Raw genomic sequence first — 26,383 nt, 5'->3', positions numbered from 1 at the left:
GAAGCATTTCTTAATTGTTCATTTTTCATTACCTTATGTAATGATGGTAATGAATCAATGAAGTGCTACTTGTTTATACATGAAATATTCCTCCTATGTTTCTTTTTCTCAACTTCTTTTAGAACTGTTACTGCTTTCGAGTAACCGTTAGGGGAAAATGTCACAATTTCTTTGAGTTTATAGACAAATACCTTTTTTCCATATTTCTTCTTCCCTTTTACTGCCATATAGGTAACTGCAGTTGCTAGAACTATAAAATGCCAAACAACCTAGTTTGGCTCCCTACTGGAAAAATCATCCCAAAACCCAAGTTGTGCTAAAACTAAAGTAATTTAAATTAGGAAAGTGTGGCTTAACACATAAATATTAAAGAGAACAACAACATTTTCAGTTTCATATTCTGATAAGCTTCTTTAAGTGTAATTAAGTATAACATATCAACTGAGGAGGAATTATGGAAGACAGCTGAGAGGGCTAGATTTCTGTAATAAAGACTCTGTCTACTCCCCCCCCCCCCCAAAGACATCAAAAAAAACTCCCCACATCCCACATGAAGCAATAGCTGATGGGTTAATTCTTCTGTGAAGTTGGAAGAGTTAAGATGCTTAATTATCATGCTCTTGTTGTTTTTGTCGAATGTTGTTTCACTTTTCTTTAATGGAATTAGACTATAAAAACTGATGAACACTCAAATTATCCACTAATACACTTAAAAACAGCAAGAGAGGACAAAAGTACAAATGAGTTCCAAAAGTAATAGATGAATGGAAAAAAAGGCTTTGCCTTCCACTGTGGCCATAAAGAAACTTCAATATTAATGTCAATGAGGTTTTCAAAGTTTTCCTCCCAGTCCATGTATTACACAAATGCTATTGTGCGCAGGACAGTAGTCCTGGGTTCTGTCAGAACAGGGCTTGAACCTTTGATCTTGTTTGCTAGCTCAACATAAGATGGATCTTTTCAAGAGAAGAGGAATTTCAAAATAATTGTGTTATTTTACTTTCACTAATTTTGCTAATCGTAAAGTTATCTTTCTTTAACAGAGTTTTTTGGAGAACACTTTTTTCCACATAAACCCATTCATAAGCTGTTTATTGATTACATTAACCTTCAATTTAGATAATTCTTAGTAAAAGTCAGTCAAAAAGAATATTATAAAAATTAATTTTCTGCAATAGAGAGTAGTTCTGCAACTTTTTTCAAATTAAAGTTGTTATTTTTTATAATAGGTAGTTTTCTGAGATTTTAAAAATAATATTCTTATTGAACATTTCCAGAATATCTCAGTAGTCGATGTCTGTATCTTATGAAGAACACATCATTCGGCAAATTATCTACACCAACAGGTGCCATGAGTATGGAGTGTCATGAGTATGGAATACCATGACTATGAATTCAGTTTCACTTCCTATCATTTTTAAAGCATAACAAATTAAGGGAAAAAGTTGTATTGCACAATCTTTCTTGATTTTACGTGGCTGTTGAATGTCAGAAGAAAACAACTCTTGGATTTTTCAAGTGCAAAATTAAAGACCACTTTTTCTTCAGAAAAAAAAAAAGATTGAACAGATCACACAGAATTTTTTACTTGTTTAATGCTAGAATGGAAAATTAAAAATGCAGCACTTTCTTAGAAGAACTTTTTTAGGACAGTAACTTTTGGCTGGACAGCTAAAGATGTGAAATATACAGAACTGTAACTATAAAACTTTTAGTTTTCCTTACATTGTGCCACTGTGATATTCTTTGAAATCTGTAGCTTTCTTCCATGACAATTTTAAAGGATTCATCAAGTATTCATAAAATACAATATGGTTGCCCAGATTTCTGTTATGTAAGTACTCTGTAACCAGTTGTGCAGTATTTGAGGCTCAAGCTAGAAATAAGTGTTAGCCAAAAAGAATGGTAAAGTAGCTGAGCAGTTAACTACATTGAGTGGTTATGGACTGTCCAGATGGGAAGTTGAAGGAGGAAGGGGAACAAGAGCAAGTGCAAATTCTGGCTGTTTATGTTTTAGGCTTAGAATGTATTCTTCCCTTTGCACTTTTTAGAGAAATTTGAACATTCTAGAGACTCACAAATGTTTGTTTCTTCTCTAGAACTGTTTTCCTAAAATCCTGATTATTTTTTTTTCTGGATTTGTTGTTTATCCTCTTTTTTCCAAGTAGTGTCACTTGCTTAATCCTTTATTTTCCCTTACTTATGGTCAGTACAAAGTGGTTAATATTGCTCAGATTCTTGACCAGCCACTTGAGATCTTCATTCTTTGGTGTCCTATAATTCCCTTGCCTCAGAAAAGATCTCCTCAGCTTTGAAAAATGCTGTCTTTGTTTGTCCAGGAATGAATAAATAAGGTTTTGCTGCATATTTTTGCTGTAAGGAATTTACACCTGTGCTGATGACAGGTTTTAGATAAGATTTCGCTTATTTTTTTCTACTCTGTTGTACAGAGTAAAATTCAGTGTATAGCTAACGATGGCTACCTTCTATTGTGTATAAGCTTACTTAGTTTTATTTTCATATGGCAGAAAGATGAGTTTTCTGAAGAGTTGGTTGCTGTTCAAAAGGAAGAAAGAAATGGTCAAGAAGCATGTGAGGCTGTTATTAAAGACGAGGTGGAGGAACAAAAGCAGGAGGTTGGTTAGATTTATTTTTTTTTAAACTGGAATTCTGTTTCTTAAGAGGTTTTGTGTATTGCTGGAAAGATTTGGTTTTTCTTTTTTTGGGTTGTTTTTTTTTTTTTGTTTTGCAGTCTTGAAAACTCCATTAAGATGAGTGCTATCAGTGTAGTCTTGGTCATTTCTCTTTCAGTTTTTTTTTTTAGTTACCCCTTTGCCTTCTATCCAATCCACATATTCCTCCCTATGAATTTTAATTTTTTTTAGCCTGCTTTTTGTTTGCCTATGTATCTCTTTTTCTTTTCTAAAAGAATCTTATTTTCATAACTTATTACCAATTTTCCTTTGGTCCTATTGCCACAGTATTCTTAATGCAGACATCTTCTTTGTGACGATTCCTCCTTCCTCAAGGGAGAACACATTCTGTTCTCTGCTTTATAATATGACTTAAGGGAATATAGGAAGTAATAGAGGGAGACTGCTGTATTTCCCAGAGCCCTAATATTCATATAAACCCTAGAGACAACCTATGGAAGCATTTGATTTATAAGTAATACACTATTAGAGAAGCCTGATAGCTCAGAATTTGAACTAAGTAATGGTGCACATTATGGTTCTGTGTTGAATCACTAAAGTTCTCACCACACAAAAAAAGTGGTTGCTAAACATTTTTCTTTCAGATGGCATCAGGTAAATTGCTTACAAATTCAGAATGCGTTACTGAGAAGAGAAACAATACTCTATCTCCTACCAACACTAAACAGGTATCTGCTGTTCATGCTGACTTTTATTTTTTTAAAAATCAAATTGATGGACATTGTTGTGTACTCTTAAAGGAATTTTACTCCTTAAATTGTTGCTTCTCAAAAGTGATGGACATTATTATAGATTGGTGGGCTTTGATTGTCTGCTCATTTACAGTATTACAAAAACCCAGTGCAAAACAGGCACATGATTGCTTCAGTTTTGCAACCATGTGAATAACAGGAAAGCAGTCATGGCAGAAACATGATGGAACACAACTGCAGCTGTCAGCAGTTCAGTATGACATCATGTCAGAGATAATCTGCTGCACTGTTGGTACAACATTATATATCAAATAAATAACAGAACTCAACGTCAAATAGTTGTCTTCACCCTCACCTCAAAACACTTAAGTTACATTTCAGTTGCCAAAATTCCGTGCAGCAGAGATCATAAATAAGTGCCAAAGTATGGATCGCATGTTGAGAACAACACACAAAAGGAAATTACATAGTGAAAGGCTGGGTATGCATTTAGAATGATAAAAATCCTAGCAGACAGGCGTGTTTTATTCATGGATATACAGTAAATCAATACGAAAGGTTCTAAATTGTCAATGAATAAATGTAGCCGTAGAAATACAGGCAATTATGAGATTAATGAGATTAATCCCTTTACCTTAAAGAACATTTTGAAGCCTTGGGATCCTGGATGTAAATGTAAATAATTAATTATGTGAAATATTCTCGTAAATTGGAGTGGGTGGTAGTATATGTAAGTCTTCAGAAAGGTAAGATACGTTGGTAATTTATTTAGAACTCTAAAATTTTCATTTTGCAGCAGACCAATACTACAAGACACTAAATTGTGATGTTTTGTAGAAATGTGACTAATATTAGTGTTCTCTTCAGTTCAATACAGAACGCCCTGTAATCTGCTGATGAGCCAAAACTGAGACTAATTAATTTTGTTACCTCCATTCCGAGTCAATGGGAGTTTCACCACTGACTTGGACCCCAGATTTCACTCACGATTTTGTGACTGTTGCAAAGAGCCACCTTCAGGAGAATCACCTCACCCAGCAAATGTCCATAGATTTATTTGCAATTTTGCTAGGCCACAGCTTTGTCAGTCCTCATCAGACTGTGCCTCAGCTGCCAAGGGGAGAAGTCAAGGGTATGCGAAACAGCAAATATCAGATGTGAAGTATGGCAGCTATGACACCTCCACCCTTTTCACCACTCCATACTTCACTTAAAGAAGTAGCAGGTTCTTCTCACTAGGGTTTTATGTCTTCCATTTCCATCCGTTCTGAAGAAGGGCCTGGCCTATCCCCAGGCCTTTGCCTACTGGGACAGCAATCTCTAATTTTGTCTATACTCTGCAAGCTAATTTTGCAGTATTAATTTGCTTCAGTAATAAATATCACCCTCTAAAAGGTGGCCTAGACCTTCTCATGGCATATTCATCCTCATGCATCTTTGACCCCAGGCGACACACCAGGGCTGAAAGTCCTCATGTTACCAAAGCCTGTCTTACAGCTTGCTCACTCACTGCCCACCTGGCATTCTTTTCCCCAGCATTTTCCTCAGGGACATTTTCCAGCAATGTCTTAAACAATTCTGCTCAATTCTGTGATCTGCAGATGAGGTGATCATGAAACTGACAACACATCCCTGCACTAAGATCCTACATTAGTCATTGGAAGATTCCTACGTTGTCGTGGTCTTCCTGTAGCTGCCCAAATGTACACCACTGGGTGTACATGTGCGTAGACTCCTCAACAGACAGACTGAATCTGGACCATTGATTTCATTCAGATGGAAGAGACTGACAATTCAGAATTTTTTACCTTTATTTTTAAATACCTCTGCTCAGAATTTAACATTCTAAAGATTTTTTCAACTTCTTAATATTTAATCAGATTTGGTTTATTAAATTTGTTAATGCAAGTCAGACAAAAACAGCCAGCATTTACTACTGAAGTGCCTATTAAAATGTCTTTTAAGAAAGACTTGCAAATTTGGTCAGGCTTAAAACTGAGAGAGTAACTTAGAACAATGCTGATGAAGTTAAAAGAGCTGGGTGTTAAATTTGCAGACAGTCAAATTTGGAAACACTAGAAAAATGTATAAGTGTATTGGAATTAATCCCTAAAAATAACAATTTCTTAGGAATAGTTTACAATTAGTAAGAACCCCAATAAAAAAATTAAGTAAGTGCAGAAGGAAGAATTAAATCAGTATTTATTGTTTTTTGAGCAATTGGAAAGGGGAGAAATTGACACATTTCACCAAATCAGAAAGTCAGTTGTAACTTATCATGTTTATATCCATGACACATTCGTACTGAAAGGTACTTTGGGGGTCAGAGTTCATCAGGGGATGCTTGTGGAAAGCACATTTAATACCCAAACTTGAACTTTGTCTTACAGCTGAATAGACATGGTAAAATCCCAGCTTTCTTCCAGTCATTCATTCATGGATCTGCCATGAATCACATGGCTTTCAAATAACAAATGTATTAACTTGGAAAAACAACTGTATTAAAACTACCTTATTTACAGGACCAGGGCACATGTGAGGTTCTATTACTTCTTTTTACTTGTATTTTGTTAATTTTGTGCACTGATTATTACGTTATATATAGAGCAATAAAACACGAATATGCCACTGCACTTTTGTACTGGATACTGCCAAAGAGACCTGGTTTGGAAAGCAACGACATCCGGCGTATCACCCCACTGATTTGAGCGAACAGTTTATAGGCGATAGAAACATTGCGTGGTGATATTTTTGTATAAAGCTCAACAGTGAGACAATAGCATAAGAAAACATTGTGTACATGAAATAAGCCTGAATATGTGATTACATATTTCTATAAAAATCAAGAGGCAGAAAAGTAATTAATAAATCAGATGATGTCTTTGATGCTTTGAGATTAAAATTATTGCAGTCATGCCACATCCAATTCTTTTTGGATGATGAGAGGATTTTTTTTTTAATTCTGGATTCAAGGTAATATAAAAATAATTTTAACATTTTATTCTGTTAATGTTTGGACAAGATCTTGAAACACTTGGCAAAAAATGAGGGAAATATAAAACGCCTAGAAAATATCTTAAAGATGTTTGTTTAATCCTGTAACTCTTGAACAAAACTGGTGACTCTTTCTCAAAGAATCAAAGTCCAATAACTTGGCTGTTAATATATCTTTATTGCTATGTAATTGTTTCCCATTTAGATGTAATTAGGCCACCTCCTCCTCCACCTTCCCCTTGCAAATGCTCTTATAAACAGCACCTACAGGAAATCCACAGGCTGTCCTTTGTTTATAGAAAGAAGTACTTTTTCTTTTACTTTTACTCTTATAATAAATGCTTATATATAATTTTAATAATATCTGCTAGAATCTATCCAAATATTTTGAAATTCAAGTTAGCTGCTGCAAAATTTTCTGATGAATTATCCTTTTCCATGTATTTCCTCCTGGTTCTCAGAATACATTAAGCTTAATTAGAAGATATGTTTCAAATAATGTTGCTAGCTTCTGCGTGAAAAAGGGATGCATAGAATAACTCATTCTCTCTCTGTTTTTCTTTTTCTTCTTCTTTGCCTTCTCTTCTTTCCTCTCCTAATTTAAGGAGAGGAATAAATTGGCTGATATTCCACTTATCTGTCCAGCTGGTGAGGATCTTGTTTCACAGGATACAGAGCTGTCATCTTCAGCCAAAGAGGATAGTTTACAGACTGAATTCCTGGCAGAAGAAATACCCTCCGGAGATGAATATGAGTGTATATCACCTGACGATATCTCTTTGCCACCGCTTTCTGAGACACCAGAATCCAACCTTTTACATTCTGAAACAGAGCTAGAAGAGCAGTGCTGTTGTAGTTCTCGTAGTCTGCATGTCAGTTCCTATAGCTTGCAAATGCAGAAAACCACGAGTATTAAAAAAGTGACAGAAGCATCTGATCTCTTAACAAATTCTGCTTATGCTGATGCTACAAATAATAGAATGGAAAGCCCATCAGATCAGTTTGATAAGTTTTGTTTCCCTTCAACAGATTCTGGTCCAAAAGTCAGAGCAGTATCTCCTTTGATTTGTAGCTTACAAGGAATATCTGAAGCTAGCTCTGCTTTCTGCACTACAGATGCCAAACCAGTATATAGCATGATGAGTGAAGTGTGCAAAACACATTTGCAACACCTTGAACTTCATAACAGCATGGCAGAAACACAAGAACAATTGCATGACTTGAATAACTCTACTAAAATGCAGAACAGGCTGCATGCTCTGCCTGATGCATTCTCAGGTTTCGTGTTTCAATCAGACGCCACCAGAAGCTGTCAGAGGCAGATGGTCACCCGAGAAGAGATTAAAAGTTCATCAGAAAAGAACAGCATGGCCAGCCTAACTGGACAGGCGCCTAACTTCTCCCAGCTACTGTCTAACAAAACCGTCATGGAAGGTTCTCCGGTAACTTTGGAAGTAGAAGTAACGGGATTCCCGGAGCCTACACTGACATGGTGGGTAGCTTATAATGAGAAGTAGTAAATAAACCTATCAGCAAAGCACCTTCAACCACTTACAACCAAATTAATTAATCGATAGACTAGAATAAATAGCTTGTATCCTTTCCACTCCACACTTCTGCATGATTCCCACCTTCAAAATTGCTTTTGACAATTAACCAACTTGAAATAATCTCTCTGTACCTAATGTTACGAATAATGAGAGCACCAAGCTACTGCAAGCATATCCAATGTTTTTAAGCAAATACATCATGTAGTTTTTTATATTCTGGAATATGACATTCCACTTGTTCAATAATTTTTTAAAACAAATGTACACTCCAGATTTACTGTAAGTAAAGTCACCTCTATTTTCTCAGGATCTTGGCACTATATATGGATGGACAGGCACATACACATGCATGCATGCTCAAATATTTATATAGCCACTATGTATACAGAGACACACATTTATATATGTGAGAGTCAGTTGTCAAAAACTGTAGAGAGGTTACAGGTTAAAAATACCTCTTAAACGTCTACACTAAGAGAACCAGTTTTATATATTATATTTTTATGTGCACTCTCTATCTCTCTCTGAATTGTTGTTTGCCTAATTACATTGCTTTATATTGCATTTGTGAGAAATACAGATGATGTAATATAACCCTCTTTTAAGACCATTTTTTAGAAGTTCTGTGCCAAACGGAATAGGGACAGAAAGAGGAGCAGGGTTTCAAGAATTTGGTTGTGGTCTTCTGTGTTGGTATATTTTCCTATAATTTTACCTCATTTGCCATTTCTTCACTTATTCCATCAGACTTTCACAACGGAAGCCTTTCTTTTAATGTATTAAAGTTATATATGCCTCTTACTGGAAACCTTTTGTTGTTAAGATTACAATTACACATGTAAAAAATTAGGCAAACTATAAGCTTTTAGTAAGCTGATCTTTCTTCTATGGCACTGAGAAAAATATTGGGCACTGCAACCGTGGTGCTATACTGTGTTGGTATCAATAAAGTTACTTTGTTCAAAGTCTGGCTATTCTACACTTTGAGGAGTACTTTTGGGGAAACAAGAGGTACTTTCATTTTTATTTTATTGTAAGAAAGCATTAATTTAGCTCAAAAATATATACACTATTGATATATGGTCTTTAAAAAAAATCAACTGAAATAATTTTGCAAATTTTGAAATTTATGAAAACAGAAAAAAGGTGGGGTTTCTCTAATTAAAAGTTTACCAATGCCATTTATTTTGTATTTTGTACTGATGTAGACATTTTTGGGTATACATGTGGAAAAACACATGTGTGTTTGTGTTATGTTCAACGTAGCTTATGCTGAAACATCATGAGGCAAGAAGAGACAGAATTTTCTTTCACTTCCAATACGTAAATCAGGAGTCAATACCAATATCTGGTGACGGATCCTCAAGTTTTAGAGTATGACACCAGTTCTCTGAGATAACTCCTGATGCATTGTTCTGTCTTGTTTGATGATGGCCAGGCTGGATGGGGCTTTGAGCAACCTGGTCTAGTGGAAGGTGTCCCTGTGCATGGCAAGGGGGTTGGAACTAGATAATCTTTAAGGTCCCTTCCAACCTAAGCCATTCTATGATCCTATGATGCGAACTAAGTAGATGTTAAGTGGCCTGGGAGGAACAGGTGCTTGGCTGTCCCTTGTACTTAAGACACAAGTTGAGAAAGTTTGTACATTGCTTATGCATCTTAAGAGCCTATTCATGGGTTGAATGCAGATTGACTCAACACGTTTCTAGCGAAAATGTTTCAGCACAAAACTGAGGGTCCAGGCCTTCGTGCTACTCTCTCCAATACTGCAGTGAGATAACTGTGACTTGTCCATTGAAAACCATTTTCAGAACCACGTTTTCTAGTATTAAGAATGTATTATCTAACAATTTGAATTGTTTAAATATTCATCCATATTTACATATAACTTTAAAACTGAGGAATGAAAGCACAGTGGTGAGCTCTATCTCTTGCTGTCAATGTAGTGTTATAGAGCTTGTCTGAATTTGCGAAGTTCTGCTTGGCATACAGTGATATAAATCTGACTTGAAAACTGACTCTCTGCTTCAGGTACAAGAAGGGCCAGAAACTGACTGCAGATGAGCACTTAAAGCTTTTACAAAAGGAGACAAAGCATACTTTGTTCATTCAGAAGGTGTGTGATAAAGATGCTGGCCTCTATGTTGTTCGGGCTAAAAATTTGAACGGCACTATCTCATCAAGTGCCATTCTCGACGTCAAAGGTAACAGGCCAACTATTACAAGAATAGACTGGATAATGCTGTGTGTCATCTATATTAGCATATCACTAATATACTGGCTATTCACAAAATAGGTACTATATTGACTGCACTGGACTTAATTCTCACAAGCTAAGACAACATTAAATTTATTTTCTTCTGCATCTTTCACAATCTGTACCAAACCACTTTTGTGTTACACTTGATGTATTGTTTGTTTCTTTAATACTAGTATTATGTGCTTATTTTACTTTCTTATAGTGATGATGAGATAAAAAGGTTACAAAGCTTTTCTAGAATGTGAGGCAGAATTTCACTTTCTAAAAATGTAGGCATTGCAAAGTATTGGAAACAATTTTAATTATTATAGGTATTAAATGTCAAGATACGCCCAGGTAGAGTGCCGAGGTCAATATATATTTTATAATATATCTTTTTTGGGAGGGGGTGTGAAGGGTATTGAAGTATTTTTTTAAACATTGAGTATATTATTCCCAACCACATTTTTTTCATAAGCTTTTTAAAAAATTTTGTTTGTAGGATAAAACTTTTTAGTAAGTCAATCGTACCATTCATGATTACACTGGCATAGATCAGATTTAGAACTGTCTCAGCCCAGCAGATAGTCTCCACAAATGAAATTGCAGTAGTTCAAATAAAGTTGTGATCACCTGCACTACAAAGATTTGACCCAGAATCATCAGGACTTGTGTAAGTGGCACCTAGCATACAGTAGACCAAACCCACCAAAAGTTTACAAAATAAGACGTTCCAACATATCAATCTACTTCGGTAAATGCTTGTGATACTTTTTCTGCCTTCTTATATAATTAAAGATATAAATATTTCTAATAATCCACCAAATGTTTGGTATAAGACAGGAAAGATATTAATTTCTGAAGTAAGCATTTGTGGATGTTTAAAAATTTTTAAAATACTGATTTCAAACAGAATCAAACAAATTGGGGAAATACTCAAAAGTGTATTAACACCAAAAAAATTTTTTTGTATTTCAGTCAAATAGAATTCTGTAACTTCAAAGCAGTAAATCCAAACCAGAACAATGTTCACCTACATAATGTCATACAACATTTCATTGTTGACAAGGAATACCACCAACATTATTTTTTATTAAAGTAGTAATTTATTTAAATATTCGATAACAATGACATAACTGTGTTAGAAGATTTCATTTATAAATCCCCAAATGTAACTTCATTTTTTAGCTCCAGTACTTGTGTTTCTACTGTAAAAACAATTGACAAACAGCTACACGATTTTTCCTACAACTTTGATTTGCAGCTTTCGTATTATAACTGTGTTGGTGTGAAAAAATTATAGAGAGGAATTATTTACTTTCGTTTGCATAATTTGCTGAAATGAAGTATGCCTTTTACTGTGTAGCATGCTATGAGCAGAACAGATATTGCAAATTGCTGGGGATCAGTGAGATTGAAGACTGACATTTAGATATTTTGGCCCAGCGACTGCAACTTCATTAAAATTCCTGTAACTTTGAAACAGGAGAAGTTCTCAAGGGAATGCAACCTCACAGCAATATGAGAGGGAGCGGGAGGAGGTTGTGGTGGGCAGATGGGAGAACAAAGTAAATTCTAACTAAAATTGGTATTACCCTTAATGAACAACCTTTCTAAGTTCAGTCATCTCACAAAGATGTTGATCCATAATAATTCTCTCAGGTATAAAAATCACCTATTTTCCTAATCTGTACTTTCCATTTCACAATAAAGCTACTTTTAATAATTAGTGTGATTTTGAATGTTTCAATTTTCATAGAAGTAAAATTCAGTTTACTTTTTTGTGCACTTGTGACTTTATGGTTGTTATACACAGACAGCAAAGAACCTATGTGAGCAAGCTGACTTGCCTAAAAGGCATATTAAGCAATATTGTGGTAAGAACAAACCAAAATGCCTCTCCTACATGCTGTAAGGTTTTGTCTGCTGCAGAGCTGCCAATGCTTGATAACTTTATGCTGTTCATAACATTCAATTTCTATGTGAAAATGAGTCTTTTAGGTGACAGCTGCCCTTATATCCTCTTTTTTTCCTGAGAGTTGCCATCATTCAAAAATTAAAAGTAATCATGGATGTTCTTTTGACTTGTTTTCTGCTTTTCTATGTAACTTTATATAAATACTCAGGTCAGTTTTTCAGACATCTTTTCCTTTACTATTGAGGCTAAGTATATTCACACAAAAAGACACCAGGAGTGAAAGTAGAGATGTTCTATTTCCTCTTCTGCCTTGCCTCTCCCAGAATTAGGCCTTTAAACTAAGCATTAACTGTCATAAGGCTTGTGACAGAAAGAGTCTTTGTCGCTCTACAGATGCTGGGCTTAAAGCTGTTCTCTGTTTTAACTTGTGGATCCTTCATCTTGAAAACTATGGAAAGTTCAGTGCTAGAACGGTCATTGTTCTGTCTTTTTTATATGGTCAGTATGGGAGTTCAGAGACATGCATTTGATCTTTTTGGTTGGAGGAGAGCCATTTGTTGAGCAAAATAACACTGTGAGGTGAGTCTCTGTCCTTCAGAAGGCAAGACTAGGCTAGAATTCCAGCCGTGCTTGGAAAAAATTGTCCCAAACTCACTTGTAGTTCTATCAAAGCAGGAGAAAAAACTGTGAATTTTTCATCATGTCATAGAGCAGGAATTGGATCTAGGAGTTTGGATCTAGGCTTGTAGTTGGATCTTATTACTTGCTTGCACTCACAGAAAGACCGCTCACTATTTATGATAATCAGCTCTACAACTTAAAAAGGCAACAGAGAGACACAAAACTTCTGGCTGAATGTATGCAGATTAAGGGAACAAATTCTTTCCCCTCCCTTGTAACACTTCCTGGTGTACATCCAGGCTCCTAGGGCATTACAAGGGAGCAGGCAAGCAGACCGTTTCCCTCATACATATTTGGATTAAATCAGTTTCTGTTAACTTCATTTAATAATCTTTAGAACAAGTGGGAAAGACATCAGTTACCTACTTTGCCTGACATTTGACAGCCAGAATACAAGGTCAATTTACAAAGTGGTGTGAGAGTAAGAGATGCAGCTTTGAATCCAAGTGGGATTTATTCCATCTCTTTATTAATATTATTTAGAAGCGGGCTAGTGATGTAGCCTTTTATTGGGGTTTGGCTTATATTCCCAGTTCCAAGGATAACAAGGAGGACTGTCATCTTTCCTTTAAGAGGGGAGGAGTTAGAGAAGTCTCAGAAACAGAGCAAATTTTATTCCAACATTTACAGAACTGCACTGCGTATGCCTATGAGAACAATCATATTCTACTGTTAGTAAAATTCTGAGTATGCATTATGCTGCATATATCTAATTGAGTATACCTATGTTTTGACCCCTTAGCAGAAAATATTTAAAATTGATACAATGTTGATCCTTTTTCTTCTGAATTATGGTTTAAATAGTTCATGAAATTGTTGAAGTTTTATTTACCTTATCTATTTTTCTCTTTTTTCATCATATTTTGAAATTGCTATTGATAGTTCATGTGCTGAACAAAACATAAAGTAGCTTATCCTAATGGACTTTTTTCAAGGCATCGTTATTTGAGAGTTGATTTGGTATTATATGCTCCAGGAAGGCTTTCCAGATGAGGAAGCTGCATTGACAAGATGCCACTCTAACTGTTCACTGCTATGATTTGGTGTTGAAACAGCAACTTTGCTCAATTTTATTGGCTGGAGAAGGACATTTGGAAGCCACTTGTATCTAGAAAGTCACTAAAGGAAAGCTGCCCTCTGCCCACAAAACTACAAAACCAGAATGGCAGTGAAATGCCACGCTTGGTGAGCTTAACACTAATTTTCTAGCTTGAACCATAAATGCCTGTTGTAACTGACAAATTAGGTAGCCCAGATTTCAACAGAGCCTCAAAGAAAAAAAGATGTCAAGGGTGATCTTGCCTCCAACTATGCCAAGACAAAATAAAATTATTCCACCAGGGAAGGGTAGATTAATGCAGGGTTCTTTGTACACCCTGATTAAAATTTTATGGGTCTAAAGCTTATATGGAAGATCCCAGTAGATTACCTGTCACCCAGGGAAGCCAGCTGCGTTTCTAAGGAATGAAAATGACCCTCAGTTTTGCTATTCAGTTCAAAAGCAACTGAAGTGGCTTATGATCTGCTCCTGTGTCAATGCACCCACTTTCATTTTTAATCAAATGTGTTATCTGTGAAAAGTAAGCTTTCTACTACTGGAATAAATCCTGGAATTGAGTTCCTATTTAAATGTTAAATAAGATCTTTCAAGTTTGACTTGTGAGAAGAAAGTGAGATGCAAATTAATCCAACTTTAAAAATCTAAGTACACTATTATTTTCAAAAGTATACACAAGTATGACATTCATGCTACTGCTATATAACAGACACTGTGAAATAATAAAAGGTCAAAATAAACACCTTGTCACTTCTGAGAATGTTGTAATTTTTTGCATAGTCAAACGTTATAATTAATAAATGCAAAAAAGTATAAATACAAAGCCAGAAATTGCATTAGCACATTTGTAGATCTTAATAAATCATTGTAGAAGCAAGTAATCCCTTTCTTCATTAAACCTTTCCTCTGAGAATTTGAACATTTCTGTGAATTTTCGATTAACAAAACTTGATTTTGTGAGTATGGTACTTTATCTACTTTCAATCAGGAATAGTTCTAAATGTACAGTTTTTAATGGGTATGTGGATGCCAGCCATATTTTTACTTGCTGCAAGAAACGAGATTGAAAAAAAGAGAGATTAGAGGTACCAGATACACAGCAGAATACTCAAAGTCTCCTGGTTTTAATTTTTTGCTTTGTAAACAAAGGTGTAATCAATGCTGATTACTGCTGTGTTGGCAGTCTGGGTTTAAATACTCCAGATAATGTTAAAAAGAAGAGAGACAGTGAGACAGTGATGTAGTCTCATGATATGCTAATATTTCTCTGGAAGAAAACCACACTTGTTCTGTTTCAGCAGTAATTTCAAAGTAATGCTTCCCTCCTCCCCGCCTTTTTTTTTTTTTTTAATAGGTCATGTTGTGCATGCTTCCCTTCCTCCTCCTATTAACCATACTGTAGAAGCAAGGAATACATTTAGGTATGCTGTATTGGTTTGGTTCTGCTACTTTATTGTTTTACAGTGTTGAGTTCCCCTCATCCCAGTCACACTTTTGAACCTACAGTTACTTCAAGACCCCAAAATGTGTATGTCTTCCTGATTGCTCTCTTAAATAGCAGATTTAAATCTCAATCTCTCTAGCCTTACAACAACGATATTATACTTAGGCATATTACTAACCTAACCTCCATTCCTCCTTCTCCATATAGACACCCATTAAGAAAGAAGGTGGTGAATGGGATTGCCTGACTACAAGATGTGGATTTGTGTGAAGGGGTATTTACACAAGGTGAATAAATTAGGGGGGGGGGGGATTAATTATTTTCATTTTTCAAAATAAACAGCCTGTCTGAGGGGCCATGTGTGAGTCAGTAGGCAAAGGGAGGATGAGGCATTCCCCTGTTTGGCTTTGGATCAGATGTGGCTGGAGCTGCAATGGAGAAGTTGGCTTCCTCTCAAATGGCTGGTAAGGTAGGCCTATTTTTGGACCTTTCTCTGGAGACCTTGCTAGGGTAAGCTAGTAATTTCTGTGTATGTGTATCTTTGGTGGCTTAGAGGAGCTGTGTCTTTAAAAATTACTTCTCAGACTTACTTTAATGAGGCTACACCGTGGTATTCAAGGAGACTGGAGCTCTGGATTATGGATATTTCAGATCAATTGGTTCATGAGATCCACTTGGTATTCCTTAATTAAATTCCGTCTGATTGTGTTAGGAGCTTGACTGAGGCAAAATCTCTAAACAATAAAGTGCAGTGTCTTAATTTAGAGTAATGCTGAGCGAATACAAAGTCTCTGAGCAGTATACTGTGAATCTCAGACTAGCCTAAATTTTTAGATAAGATATAAGGGGAAGCTGATAAACTTGTTAGTATCACATTTCAAGACATCAGAGATTGGAAATTACGTGCCCAGAGTAAAGAGATTAAGAACAACTTTGAAGCAAAGTAATGAAAAATGGCTGTTGAAAACAATTTTGGCTTGACCTGGTACTACCCGTGTGTGAGAGAGAGACTTGGGGCAGGGGTGAAAGCTGTGTGATAAAGCCAGGTGCAGGCCATCTCACTACCTGCACTTTTTGCATTGCTCCAAACTGCTGAGATTTCCTTGCTGGTTCCTTGGTTTGCAGTAGAACTCTACTGGTTCCTACAAATAACTTATGTAATATTTAATATTTGGTAGACTTCTTATCTGAAGCCATCAGAATGGGACTGCAGTACCATTGACTACCTGAAAGTTGCTGTCAGAGGATAAACATTTCTTTTACAGCAGACTTTGTTTCCCTGTTGAGATCTAGCCTGTGCCTGAAAGAGTTGTAGTAGCTGTCTCTTCATGGTTTTCTTTGCACATAGAAACTGGTCATTTTAGTTTTTATGTTCTGCTGTCTTACTGATACAAAATCAAGATGGGGTCTGATTGTTATCACCATTCCACTCAGATTTTTTTTATTATTTTTTTTAAATGGTAAAAACCATCCTGGTATGAGATTCAGCCTGACTTCACAAGGTAATACAAACCACACAAATAATGGTGTTCAGCCAAAAATATCACAAGGAGTGGCTGATGCCCACTTAATGTTTTCCGCTGGAATACAAGCTAATCGTGCACTGTTTGTGACTTTGCCAGCTGCCTGCAAAGAGGAGGCAGGGGTGTAAGCTTGGTTCTCTTGCTTGAAGCGAACTTGCAGGCCCCAAATGTCTGTGCTTCAGGTGCACGCAATGCAATGTGGTGGCAGTTTGCACATGCTAATTTTCAACAGTTAAGAAATGGTTTGAGCTGCTGAGACTGGCTAATATAGACCTTACGTTAGTGAGGATATGAGAGAATAAAACTCATACTTCTCCATATTGTGGCCTATGTCCTACAGCACATGGGAAGAATGTAAAAGCAGCTAAGCTTGAAAGCTTATTGCAAGTAAGAGCTCACCTAAGTAGAGGATTTATTAATACAGTGGGTAAAAATGGCTGCCTCAGCAAGGTGACAGTCCCACATTGGCAAAAATAGCCGTGGGCTCAATATATTTGGGTTTAGAAGTTGCTGTGCACCTTTGTGAGATATGTTGATTTTTGTTTCACGATAGAATAAAGCAAACATTTTCATCCTAAAACAGTGGAGTAATGCTGGCATAGTTGAGAGCAGTTTCAAGCTCTGTTATTTATCACGTATTTCAGTAACTTTCCATTTCTGAGAAGGCCAGTGATTACTTTTGGTAAATATTGTGGACACGTACGATTTATAGCAAAGAACATGAAGGCATTCTTTATGTGATAGGAATGCAAAATGTTAATTTTTTTTGTAGTATGTGTCTTTGTGTGTGTTTCTGTGTGTTAACATTCACTGCTTTGGATTCCCTGTGTCAACAATACTCAGTCTGAGTTCTGAGGTTGTCTTTTTTACTATGGTGCTGGAGGTGGAATATAAGTGGAAGCTCTTGTAGCAGTACAGTGATGCAGTAAATCCAGCTTTACAGCTCATTAAGTTACATGTCACATGAAGCAATGCTTTGATTCAGTACAACTGAGACTGATGACTAAAATTTCTTCAAACAATTTTGATGGGTTAATTTGTATTAGCCAGGCCTTGTACTGGCTCAGGTGTCCCCTGTCCTCCCACAGTTGGCATGAAGCCAGCACAAACTCAATCCCATGTGCTCTGGATATTGCAATAAAAATACAGTTATTCTCCCATCCTTGATCTGAATCAGATTTTTACTGGATGATCTAGTCGTACATGGTTTCAGCATTGATGATGGCCAAAATAATGGTCTTGATCAAAGTGGTACAGAGGTCACATTCTGACCTTCATCATTGTTACAAATGTAGACCAATCTTGTTTTATTTTTTCAGTAACATTTTTTCGACTAGAACAATACAGAAAAAAGTGAAGAAAGAGTGTCATGTATAACACTGAATTAAATGCAAAAGTTTGCTCTCTTGACTTTGTTACTTCCAATTTGTTCAGAATGTTTACTCTTCCATCTTCACTGACACAACAATAATCCACGTAGACTTGCCTACTACCTACACAAAGAACATGATTCTTTAGCATTACCATGGAACTAATATCACCGTGCTCATGCATGGAATTCTTGGGGCTTAATATCCATGTGTTTCAACAAACTTTATATTATGTAGATAAATGATGTTTGCCTACAAACTGCCTTGCAAACAAGTTGTCCTGAGTTCCAGGCATCAATAAAGGCTCTTTGTCATGCAATATGGTGAACTTTATAATTATGAGAATAGATTTTTTTCTTCAGCTTCTTTAGGTGTGCCTATGAAAATACAGTGAATAATTTTTTTTCAGTACAAGGAAAACAGCCAAACTTCATACAAAAATTTGGACATACAACTCTACAAGAAGGAGAGGATTTAATCCTGCATTGTACAATACATGGAAAGCCCAAACCAGATGTCTGCTGGACAAAGGATGATATCCAAGTGGTATCTGGAGACATCAGTGTATGTTTTAATGTTCTTGAAATATTTCTTGGGAGAAGGATAATAAATATTGGGTTATGCTACTAATGATCTCCTATGTAAATTGTATTGTTTTACAGGTTGAGAAATTAGGAGATACCTATTACCTTTTAAAAAGAAATGTAGTCCTTGCCGATACTGGGAAATATATCTGTGTTGCCAGCAATGAAATTGGAAAGGCACACTGTTCTGCTTTCGTAACAGTGATAGGTGATTCATCCTGCCAGCTGCATGCTTTTAGGTACGTTGTTGCCATATTAAATGAGCACCTTGTTTCCACTTACTTAATGTACATATTTTGTTCCAGAAAGAAATAAAACCCCAGAAGTTTCCACTGTAACTCAGACTAAATCAGAATGGGAAGATGGATACTTTTCAGAAGAAATTAATGTCACTGCAACTGAGCTAGGACAAGCCCACAACACACGTGTGCGAGATCAAAGACCAGCGGCTAAGCATCTTCCAGTAAGGTAACTTACAGCTTACTCTGTGCTACATCTGGTAATACTCCTTAATTTACAAAGCCCACATCAAAGACTCTTCCTAATCCTATGTATTTTTGCATAATGTAAATGAAGTGCATAATGTGTGATTGGCTTTTACACTTAATTCATCAAAAGATATGCAATTCTGTTAGGTGAAAGGCCTTGTAATACAATGAAAAATGGAGTTTGTGCAAGAAGGTATTTAGTTTAGTAAAATAATTTTTAAAAATCTAAGTATCTTAATGTAAATATCAATGTAAGATTGAACAGTTAAAAGATACAAAATATTCCAGAAGTTCAAATTGATAGAACTACATGAACATGAAGTTTCAATAACAGAATACGTAAACAAAGTTTTCTACTAGGTAAGCATCTTATGTAGAAAAATACGTAACTGTCCTAGTAACACAGGAATGGTCATTGTTCATTAATTGATTAAGATGACAAAACGTCCCACTCTGCAATTTCAGAAGATTAAATGAGATACCTGAATTCAATAGTCCTTGTGGTGACTTCTTGCATGAGGTTAAATCTTGCCTCCTGAATTTAGGCTCTGATAGCTTGCTGTAGTTCATGTTGCTAGAAATGCCTGTCTTTTGAGTAATGTATTCGGGGATGAGAGAGTTTTTATACCCTGTGACTGTTACTAATCTTGTTTACTCTACTATTAGTTCACTGTTTCACTGGAAACATCAGATAAGATGAGGTAATGTAGGGATGTAGGTAGGGGTTTGGAAGAGACTGTACACATAAAAATAAGAGTTGCTGTCGGAGGTTTTCAACAGAGAATACCCGAACAATTCTATTGATAATGTTTATTACACAACTCTGAAATTGGTAAGACTGTTTTACGGTGAAAAGCTGATTTCATGATGATACAGTAAAATAGCTTGCTTTGTAGAAGGCATGTGGAACAATGTAACAGAAAAGAGGCTCCAGGAGTTTTCTGGCTTTAAAGAAGTGATGGTTAATATGACCTGGGAAAGTGGGATCACTGTCAGGCTGGTCCTTCACAGTCTGCTCAAAATGTTAAGTTTACACTGGTCACATAAAAATGCGTTTGTTGCCTAAAAGTTTCTGAATACTTTCCTGAACTTCTCATACGTAGTGAATTCTACAGCAAAAAGCCACAGAAAAAAGAAAGCAATGTGTTCTTTTGTCTTTAAGTTCCCAAAGCCTGTCTATCTAGGCATAGAGCAACATGTAAAAGGAAAGAAAAATTATTGCATATATTGATTCAAGCTATTTCATCTTAAGCTGCCTGCACACATTCTCTTATGTCCAGCTGATCAAGCATTGATCCTATTTTTTTTTTGGGGGGGGTGGGGGTGGGGTGTCTGTATAGCTGTGAGATGGCAGATATTCCAAAGCAAAAAAACATCAAATGCAAGATCATGTCAATTTTATTTAGGGCACGTAGAGAATTTGGTATAATTAAAACATGCAGATCATACAGAAAGGTCAAATTTCTCCTCTTTTTTCTCATGTCTTCTGTTCTTTATAACTAAAGTGCCCATTGGTTATTTGTTATTCTCACTAAGATGAGTTTGAGGATATTTTGTGTTCTGTCTAGGATCACTCTTTATTTGATCTCTAATCTTGTGTTGTCTCAAGACTGCAGAGAACAGTCTATGTCAACCACCGCAGTGTTGCTTATGAAAAGGAATGCTACAGCTGCCACCATTAAAAATATAGGCAATATTAACTGACCTTTTTAAAATAGGTTTAAAGAGAAACTCTGGCTTCAAGGAGTGTATCTTGAACTTGAGAGGCCACAAGAGATTAGCTTCAATTTGGAACATGATCCTATTCTTCTCCTGCCTGCTACAGAGGATCAGAAGATGGACTGAACCACAAGATGCCCAGTTCAGGAGAATGTTCATGTTGTTTGCTGTGTCCTTTAGTAGATATTGGCCATGGGTGAGAATATTAATCTTTGTGTGCTATTCAATTTATATCTAGGTTATAATTTGTATTTGGTTTCTTTATAAATAAATCATTAATAAAATTCAACTGTTCACAGTATTTGCTACGCAGTGATTTTAATGTCTTGTAGTTTTGTTCTTGTTTGTTGGACAAATCTAACAGAATATGATGGAATAAAGAGGCACTAGCTTTTAAAATTACAGATCTGCTTGTTGATTCATCAGTACCCACTGTTTTATTCTTCTACAAATTCTGTCAATGCCATCAATTCCATCAATAGTTCTTCCCACTAGCTTACATAGACAATTCAAACACAAACAGACGAAGACTTAAAATGAGTTTATAACTCCAGAATTCTTCAGTTTATTAAATACGGTGTTCATTACCTTATTTCTCACAGCTTTGAGACATTTTGAGGAGGCTGGGTATCAAAACGAGTGGTTAGTAATAACAGCAAACCTTGTCTAACGCATGCTTAGTACCAAGAACATCTTTAGGGAAGAGAGTCTTTTTAAGGCAGCATAATGGAGAATTCTTTCACTATGTTGTTTCTGCTTTCAGGACTGGATTAGTGTGACAAAGCAGTCCATTTCCAGTTGATGCATGTCATTACATAGTCCAAAGGAGTGGACTATGAAGTGATACATACACTAGTTTCAAAACACGTCCTTAGTTTAGCCAAGGATTTCCCAACGATAGATTTTGTGAAGACACACAGCATCCGTTCAAGATGTAAAGAAAACATGAACTGAAATTAAATCTTCTGGATTGTAGGGCAGTCATTAGCATGATGAAATTTGTGTCTCCATCTCTTGAATTCAGAGCCTAGGTGTCTTTTTCACTTCACTGCAAAGCTCCTTGCAGAGAAAGAGAAGGACTTTGGTAGTGTCATCCATTTGCAGCATCGAAAAAAGTTCAGAAAACACCCCATTTTGGATGGTTGCTTGACTGGCACAGTAACCAACAGAATAACTAGTTAGACTTGGCAATAACTGTTCTTCAGCTTGATCCTTCTGATTCAAATATTCAAATTCCTACCTAGCAAATAATTCATGCTACTCAGACTTCTGCTTCAATGCACTGACTATGGCTTCGCCAATACCACAGGTACGTGTGGATTGTGCAGCCACCTGTTGTGCAATATTTTGTCGTTCTTTATATAAAAATTGATTAGGGCTACACTGGGTTTGAATACCATGGCAATGCCCTCACACTTCTGACAAAGAGCAGATAGGAGTTTAAAGCAGTGCAGCATCTTTGTGCTTCATCCAGGCAGATGTCATCTGTGCAAAACGGTGACTGAAATAACATTTTAAAGAGTTGCTTAAATCATAATACCAAAACATTAAACATTTGTTTCCAACAAGATGCAGGTTGGCTGGTAGAAACTTAAATTTATCTCCAAATTAAAGTACAGGCATAGAGAGGAAATGAGCTGAAAAAAATATCATGTACATGTCTTCACCTGATCACATAAATCACTTGCTTGACACTATGGAAAAGTCAATGGCATCCTGCCCACAGAAAAGTCACAAGGCTGTGTATATGTGTACATAAATATAGTAGCTGAGGACTGAGGTTCCTGCTCTGCTTATTTACCCTGTGTCTCTAACAAACAGCTTTTTCCAGAATGGAATGGAGACAAATATCAAACATCTTGTGGATCCCATACAACTACCTTTCTGACAACTAAGCTCCTCCTTTGCACGTTGTTTAAATTTAAAGATTTTACAGAAAGTATTGTCTTTCTAACTCCAGTCACGTTCAGAGGACTGACAAAGTACCTAGCAGACATCCCCTCCAAAAATTTTTAAAAACCCTTAAATATGTGGTATTTTATCAGCTGGATTTCGTAAGTATGGCATATATGATTTTCTATTTAAAAATCCATTCTGTAACAGTGAAAGTGCAGAATTCAATGCCTGTTAATCTTGATTCCTTAACAAGTTTAAGCCACTGGGTTCTTCTTACCTTTCCTCTTGATTGTCAGCCTCTAAGAACAACTTGAACTTTAATATTTGAGCTGGGCTTTTTTTCCCCTTGATTCAGAAAAGATGACTTTACTTAAAAAAATTAAAAAAAAAAGTTAATGCTTTTCTAAGTAACACGAGGCAAAACAGAAATCTGTATATCTGTTCTTACCTATGGTTTTCTTACAAAATGGTAGAAAGTGGGGTTTATAAACAGATAAGCAAAAAACCCAGCGACCTTCTTTTGCCAGTGAGGAGCACAGCTGTTGCTCCAAGTGTTCCCAGGGAACGGATCTGTTCTGAAACATAGTAAGTATGCTTGTTTCTTTTCATTTTATCAATCATAGATACCCAAGACTTCATTAAAAGGAGTGCAAAATTTGTCAGGACGTATGTATCTATCAAATTCTAAGGACTATCTTGATGTTATTTAAAATTTGTCCCCAGTATTATGATATTAGTTACTGTTTTGTGGAAGGAAGCAGAACAGTTAGTAAATATATTCTTTGCTCAGGGTCCAGGTTTTGTTAGCAGGGCCCTGCTTTCTGCGGTGACATGCTGAGTATGTAATGTTTTTATTTCTTTCTTATTCTGCATATGTAAATGTGCAGGGTGATATACAAAGAAATAATATACAAGGCAAACCTGGGAAAAGTGATGTCTGTAAATCTCCCCCTTAGATATTTCCAAGGAGATGATATGAGTCACAGCTATCAACAATGAACCCTAATATCTATTCCATACCCATTCAAATCTAGTCACAGCTCCCAGTAAGTTGTTAACACGTGAAATGGCTAAAGGAGTTTCAAAAATTGCTTAGTGTCTTAGTTATCGTTTCTGCTTTGGGAGCAACTGACAGTGCCTTCTTTGATGACAAGTAAAACAATTTTCTACAAGCAAGTTTTAGTTTGTATTGAAAAAGATTACTATATCTTGCATAATCAGTTATAATAGGTAGGCTAAGAGATGTCAGCAGCTGAAAATGCTGCAGCTTTTCAGAAGCCAGCTGCATTACACAGATGTGGATATTCCTGTGACTATAATGCATTTTCTAGCCCTTATTTAAGGTTCTAAAGCGCTTATTACAAAGTACTGTTTTTCGTAAGGGGAGTTGATGAAAGCCATGACAATGCATTTTGATTTCAGGTCAGGACTTAATGGTTTAACAGTTAAGAGAAGAATTTTTTAGTTATTTCTAAGTTTAAAGAAAGAAGGTGAGTGGGAGGAGGGAAAGCAATTTTTTCTTTTTTTTTCCAGTGTGGACTTTAGAAAACTGGAAATTCACCAAGGATATAATATCTAAATACATTTCGGGTTGTGTTTTCTCAGTTATATAAAGATTTAGGACAGCATCTTATCAGTGAGAAGTTTTATTTAGAGTGACCAAATGATTTATTTCAAGACACTTTTGGTTCTGCATATTTGGTTGGGGGACAGAATGAAATGAAAGGAAATGTAACAGACATTATATAAGAAAGAACGGGGCAAAAAGTGAAGGGAGTGAGGGAAAATGGAAGTATGCAGTTTGCAGATTAGCATGTGTAGATAGATTAAGGGACCAGGAAAGAAAGCAGGGTTTATGCTATATTAGCAGTGCAGCTACAGCACATAGTACACTACTACTGACTGACAAATAATGAAGAAAAGGAAAGGTTGTGACTCCAAAAATGCACAAAAACTTGCCTAAGTGGCAGTTTGAAGCTTTCAGTGTTCAAGTAAGAATGAATTTCCCTTTGAGCTCTGACTTAAGTCTTCAGCTTTCAAGGCATCTTCATGTGGGCCTACTAAAGTGATTGTTCCTTTGGTACAGCTCCGCTCATCGAGCCAATAGGATTATTAGAATTAATCAAAGTGAATCACATACATAGAGGTTGCTGGTATCCACACCGCAATGTTTCATTGTGTTGAGCATTACCTGCTATTTCTTAAATGTATTGTTGGCCTACAATGTAATACATATACTAAAGTAACATCAGCAATATATACTTTATACTTAAAAGAGCAGCAGGCTGAAGTAAATGCTGGAATTTTCATAACAATCCCCAATTTGTATGTCTGCTTGAAAAAAAAAAAAGGTCTTTGTTATTACCTGGATCTGACTTTTGTTTGATCCTGGAGGAAAGAAATAATGGTCACTTTTACCAGCAGTGTCTTTGCTACACAATAATAAGACTGAAGTCATCCTTCTGCTTTTTATTGTGGATACACTATGTTACAGTAAACATGTCGAAATCACACTGGGCTCATAGTCATTCTGTTAACAGAAGGCATGCAATATAAATAATTTGTATTTCCTTGTGAGCATGAGAGAAATCTTTCACTGTTCAGTTATATTTCTGAATTCACCAGCAAAAGTAAAAAGTTGAAAAGGTACAAAGTTTTGTTGGAATGGAATTAGATTTAATAGTGATCAAAAGCAAATGTAAAACTTCTGAAAAAAATAAATGGGAAAGGACTTATTTTAAAAATACTATATATTTTGTTTATGTATTTGAATGCAGCAAATTCTTTTTTCCTTTTAACTTTCTATTATTGTCATCAATGTTGACTTGATTGAAATAGAAAAATTTCAACTTCTGACCATCTCATAACTTCAAAAATGACAGTTTGCAAATTTCTGTCATTTAGAAATTATCACATTTATAAACTTTTTTGTTGTTTGTTTGACTTTGAGATCATCACTAAGCTAGCGGTGTTTATTAAGCTTACAGGTACTAGCCTATGTTCTTTCTCCAAGTTTGATTTCTCATTGAATATTTGAATGTTCAACTACAGAGAAAAAAAATGGCCATCTGCTAATTTACCAAGTCTCTATTTAGAATCAGAAATTAGATACCCTTTACACAGATTTCTTTGGACATTTTGTGTCTTCTTGTAGAAGCTAACTTGTCCTCCCCACTAATGCGTAGAGTAGCATTTATTATAATACTGTCTTATACAGAAAGGTTAGGCTCCCTGACATCTATTTGCAACAAAAAGTTAAAAATAAGCCATAGTACTCTGACTTTCAACCTCTGTGAGTGTTCAGATAGTACCAGTGTAGAGAGCTTGATTCCAGTTGTTGTTGCTGCTGTTACTGCTGCATGCCAAAAGCAGTCATAAAGTTGACACTTTATGGGATGGATAAACTAAAGGGCAGATCAAATATCTGAAGTTATTTTATCAAATCACAACAATATGTCTTTTCTTGTTTCTTTCAGATCTGCAAACTATAGTATAATACCCCCTTGCAGGAATC

The 26,383-nt window shown here is 35.9% G+C and overlaps 1 protein-coding gene across 1 annotated transcript in view; it reads left to right on the top strand.

Annotated features, from left to right (window-relative positions):
* Positions 1-10,246, top strand: part of CCDC141 (coiled-coil domain containing 141) — an 89,298-nt gene extending 79,052 nt beyond the window's left edge. The window contains exons 22-25 of the mRNA XM_009885624.1: positions 2,529-2,636; positions 3,293-3,382; positions 7,006-7,892; positions 9,982-10,246. Coding sequence (XP_009883926.1) covers positions 2,529-2,636; positions 3,293-3,382; positions 7,006-7,892; positions 9,982-10,246 — 1,350 coding nt within the window. The remainder of the gene's footprint in view (positions 1-2,528; positions 2,637-3,292; positions 3,383-7,005; positions 7,893-9,981) is intronic.
* The last annotated feature ends 16,137 nt before the right edge of the window (positions 10,247-26,383 follow it).

Source organism: Charadrius vociferus, unplaced genomic scaffold (assembly GCF_000708025.1).
Source record: "Charadrius vociferus isolate BGI_N301 unplaced genomic scaffold, ASM70802v2 scaffold315, whole genome shotgun sequence".
Taxonomy (NCBI): Eukaryota; Metazoa; Chordata; class Aves; order Charadriiformes; family Charadriidae; genus Charadrius; species Charadrius vociferus.
This window is presented reverse-complemented; position numbering and strand designations above follow the sequence as displayed.